Consider the following 5,297-nt stretch of genomic DNA (forward strand, 5'->3'; position numbering starts at 1 on the left):
GCCGAATCGCCGTTGAGGAGTGGGACAATCTGGACCAACAGTGCTTTGATGATCTTGTGGATTGTAATCCTCGACGCATTAATGTAAGAGGATGTGCTACTGGTTATTAGAGGTACCGGTGTGTACAGCAATCTGGACCACCATCTCTGAAGGTCTCGCTGTGTGATGGTAGAACATGTAGTGTGTGGTTTTCATGAGCAATAAAAAGGGCGGAAATGATGTTTACGTTCATCTCTATTCCAGTTTTCTGTACAGGTTCCGGAACTCTCAGAACCGAGATGATGCATAACTTTTTTTGAAGTGTCTTTATCTCTGCATTTGAGTACGCATGCCTATACGAGTTTCCTTGGCTCTTCACTGTAAGTAGGTACTGTATGGGAAGTGTGTTGCGAATAGAGTTAGTAGTAGAGAAGCAACAAATTAAAACGTCATGCCTGATGCTGAAGTTTTAGTGTGTAGGATTGCAAGCATCTAAATGTTTACGACGTCGTATGTACTGAACTATTTGTCGTAAATGATTTAATTTTGCAGGTTCAGTCATTGAGATATGTACATACTGTTACGCGAAATACCGAAAATCGCATTTTTGTTGCCGATCCACTCCAACTGTTATGTGTTCCGGGTTGTGGGTGGTAGTATGTAATATAGATGTTTCGAGGTTGCATCCGACTTGGTTATAAGAACTGTTTCTATCACGTTAATATTACTTTGACACGTGACTGATGCGTGTGAAACCAGAAAATTTCAGCAGCTATGGTGTAGCATATTACACAGTACTTTGTACTACAGTGTACTTAGTGGTCTTTCTATCAACTATGAAGAACGATGTACGTATATCAGATGTTTTCCCAAGCTTTGTCGTGTAGAGTCTTTGGGTTGGGCCGTGCAGTTTCACTCCACACTGGCTGTGAATAAACATGGGTTGCTTTTGTTATCTCGTTTTGATGTTACCCAGTATTTGATGGAGCGTTACACACAGAAGAGAAAGGCAACAGTAGTTGTATAATGTTGTTTATTGAGTGTCAGCATATTGTATCTACAGATAACTGAATCTAAATATCGTCGTAGTACACAATACAGGTACTAACACGGGATTCATTTCCGAATAAAAGTTCAGTCGCCGAGAAACAGCAATTCCAAACGACGTGCTCCCCATGGGCTTAGGACGTCAGGCAAGTAGTGGTGCTCGGTGTTCACCAAGTGTGAGAGAGGCGAACGCCCCCGGAGTACGTGGGTTTGCCGGCGCCGGGTCCGCGGTAGACCCTCTGCCAGTTACCGTCGGCGTCCACGCGCGTCCTGCCGTCGTCGCTCTTCCAGACGTTTCCGTGGCCTTGGGCTCCCACCACCGTGCCCACGCCCTTCTCCCTGTGCACGTCCACGTCCACTCCGCCACGGTCCTCCTGAAGAGCATTGGAAACACTGTTAAAATCAAACTAAGGGCCCAAGAGCTCACGCTATTGCGGGCCACTGTTGTGCCATCCTCTGTCTATGGCAACATTTGGAAGCCACGTAGTAAACACATCACTATCACACTTTACTGTCGGATATCGAAAATGATCAGGAGGGACGAAAATAATCTTGGAATTGTCAGATAAGGAAGCAGTTCTTATTGGTGGTCTCAGATCAAAGAAGAAAGAGTGCGACTAAAAAGTAAGCTACTACTGACAGCTGTTTGACGTAGATTTCCTCTCAAACATCGAAAATCTCTGGGGAAGTAAGTCTGTTACCTTGCAGAGAAATAGATGTGGCTTACCTTGTCCTTCGGAGATGGGTGGGCGCAGCTGAGAACTACAGCACTCAGGAGGAGGAACAGCACGGCTGCCTTCATAGTGGTTGACTCTGGAACAGAACAGTTGACTGAAGGTACTTCCAAGTAAAAAGTAACACCAACAGTGCGTACGATGTACTAGGCTCTTCCAATCAACGAGAATGTACCATCTCAAACATTAAAGTTTCAAACATTGTTGTTTCTCATCAATCGCATACAATTTTCAAACATAGGAATCATGCAGCCAACTAGTTGCATATAACTGTTTGGTACAATTGACCCAGGTTTCGACACCTACTAACGGTGTCTTCATCAGAATGAAATTTTGAGAAATTGAATAATCACATTGCGAGAAAGCAATGGTCAGAACTTAGATCAGCTATGCTCAAATCAAAAATAAAGTAAAATACGTTCCAGCCTTGTCACGTATGCCTAGTTAGGAATAACATCTCACAGGAAAGAGCGTGCGTACTGCAATTTGCTGATTGAAGCAAAAGATTTTACTGTGCGAGTTTATTAAATTTTGATGTCAATACCAGTGTGCTTCAGACCAGAGCAGCTCAGCTGTAACAATACTAATTGAAATATCTGTAGAGACAAAAATGTGCTAGAGGGCTAGGGGCTGACAGGCATTTTATAACCTCTGACATGGTCGATACGACCGGCAAAGCTATTCCGTTCGGAACGTTACTCGGCTTGGAACCGCTTCTATTCTTCTGTAGCCTTCTGAAAGACCAGGCCCGTAGTTGGAAGGTATACCCTGTCTAGAAACCAACAGAGATCCTCAAACCGACATTCCATACTACAGTCGATTTCATCGCTCTACCTGGGAAGTGAACTTGGTTTTACTCTGTAATGCAGTAGTGGACACTTAGCTGCCAATAATACATCCGCCCTGTGTTGTGCTTATAACTGCTTTATCACCGGAAATTACACAAGACTGGTGCATTACTAGTAACACGTTAGTCTTTGTGCGGCTGCCCGTAGATGGAGGCAGCTCAACACCTTCCTCAGAATGTAAACTTCATGAGATTCTACAAGAGTAGAGGATTCACGAAGACATCTGGCACCGAGGTATACATTTAATTGCAAAATATAGAGATCTGCGCTGATTCGAAACCGAAACTCATTTCTTTGGAACGTGTCGACAGATCAGATGACCTGGAGGCCTGAACACATAAGATTCATGCAACGAATTGGTAGTAAAGTCGCGACATCTGTGCGCTCTCATTATAACACGCAGGCCAACGTGAAGCTTAAACTGTGATTAATTATAAGTGGTGAAGATCTGCAGCATGTTTCCCATCAAAAAGTATTACAATATAAATAGGCAGTAAGTACCTTCACATATCTAGCAGATTGCTTGTGCTTAGAAACCATTTTTATCCCCCTGAATCCACAATTAGTGTACATTTCTGATGCTAAGAGAACTGTTAACAATTCATTAATATAGAGCAGTCCACGGATGTACTGCCGGTTCATAATGTCCTACGCGAACAATATTTCGGCGATCGAAATTTCATCGCTATGTGCCCAGATCGTCAGCCACCAGAAATAGGTTCATGAGGTTAAATGTATAGAATATTACTTATTTACAGGCAGTCTCAATGATGGATCAATACACTTCTGATAACTGTTACACCAATTACGCCAATGCATACCTGAGACGATTCTGAAAGTACTTTGTTACAGTGATGTAAGGTGTGATATTTTTAATGTTGTTTCACGTAATTGTTTATTTGAAATTTCTGCTACCAGTCACGCTTTTATTTGTTTTATGTTTAACCTAACAGTATTATGTTAGATTAAACATAAAACAAATAAAAATGAGGCTGGTAGCAGAAATTACTAATAAATAACTATCCCACACAGTCACGCTTCAAAAACCTAACCATTATGCCCGAAATTAATTTTTTTCACATAGCAGCACGTTTTGTATTATCGCGAAATATGGGAGAGAGTGTCACAGAAATGATACAGGATTTGGGCTGGAAATCATTAAAAGAAAGGCGTTTTTCGTTGAGACGGAACCTTCCCACGAAATCCCAATCTCCATCTTTCTCATCGGAATGTGAAAATATTTTGTTGACACCGACTTACCTAGGGAGGAACGATAACCACGATAAAATAAGGGAAATCAGAGCTCGTACGGAATATATATATAAGCTGCATTACTTCAATACTACACAGATTGTTACATGTGTTACATGTAAATAAAGCTTCCAATATAAAGACGGCAGCTTAGTACTGTCGAAACTAGTTATACAGCGTACATAAACGTGATCGAAGGAATAAAAAAAACTTCGTATCGGAAGCTTTGTTTACCCTGAATTAATTAATCGCTCTCCAGCCGACAATGTCAGGGATTTGTAATATTTGCTGCATATGGTGTTCGTAAATTCCTATTACAGACTTCTAGGGTTAGTAAAGGGGAGTGAGTACATAATATTCTGAATAGGAACGAATGTCCGTAAAAGGACAGTTTCCATACTAAAGCAGTTTGGAAAGACATTTGCTAGGTAGGTATGCAACAAGATAGTCTTGGGGAAGGGGGGTGGGCGTGTTTACATCGTATCGTCTATCGTCATTTGACGCCTGACTTACCTCTCTGACCTGGTTCGAGCCTCATTCACGTGTCTGTGGGTGTCAGAGCAACATGGTTGAGTACACGTTTGCACAATACACCGGCACGATCCTTCTGAGTGACAGAGATCACGGTAACGGAGAAGCTGCTTGTCGCCTTTATCAAGATCGATCTCCACAACATCCGACTCCATCGCATACACTTTTCTCCACAGTTAAGCAACGTCTTCGAGAAACGATACCCTCATCGTCAGCTGGTTTGACTGTCGTGCTCCTAGGAGACGCCGCACAACCAAGTTGGAAGAAGCCGTACTGTATCACGCTGAAGAGGACCCCTCAATGAGTACACGAGGAATTTATTCGGCTGTTAATGAGTGTAATTGTAAAACAAGTGATGTACTGGGTCACGCCTAATCAGTTAGTCGTAAAAGTGATCACCTTACCAACATGTTTACAAAATGTTGTAGCACAGAAACGGTTCGTTTTCGGACACGAGTTCCTGTTCAAAATATTATCTATTTACTCCCCTCTACAAGTCCTGGGAAATTGTAGCAGGAATTTTCGAACACCCTGTACCTTTTTTTGTTCTCTGATACAGTGGACCCTTTGATGGGCTGATCTTAAGCCGATGTCGATCGTCTCTAATAAAATACACTCTTAGTGCTGTGTGTTGCATAAGATCAGCCTTATAAAATATTTGGAAATGTAAATATTTTATGTGCCGTTCTCGACCTAATCCATATCAAGCAGCTGACTGTATTAGAATCCCAAAAACCTCTACGGCACATTCACACATCCCACTCTGCTGAGAACGCCATGGAAGCTCGCAGCATTAACACCGTCTATCATACGACAGTAGGCAGTATATCTGCCAAATATACACCTAATTTGTGAAACTTACTTGTTTTCCCGCGTCGGTTGTGGTGCTGCAGCCAAGCAGTGGATG

General features: G+C 42.3%; 1 protein-coding gene across 1 annotated transcript; it reads right to left on the bottom strand.

Annotated features, from left to right (window-relative positions):
- Positions 1 to 995: 995 nt before the first annotated feature.
- On the bottom strand, positions 996 to 5,297 carry LOC126457392 (uncharacterized). Its single transcript, XM_050093652.1, has 3 exons — positions 5,253 to 5,297; positions 1,754 to 1,839; positions 996 to 1,400 (listed from the first exon to the last, which is right to left on the bottom strand). The coding sequence occupies exons 2-3, from the start codon at positions 1,826 to 1,828 to the stop codon at positions 1,194 to 1,196; spliced, it is 282 nt and encodes a 93-aa protein (XP_049949609.1). The 5' UTR covers positions 1,829 to 1,839; positions 5,253 to 5,297; the 3' UTR covers positions 996 to 1,193.

This window comes from Schistocerca serialis, chromosome 2 (assembly GCF_023864345.2).
Source record: "Schistocerca serialis cubense isolate TAMUIC-IGC-003099 chromosome 2, iqSchSeri2.2, whole genome shotgun sequence".
Taxonomy (NCBI): Eukaryota; Metazoa; Arthropoda; class Insecta; order Orthoptera; family Acrididae; genus Schistocerca; species Schistocerca serialis.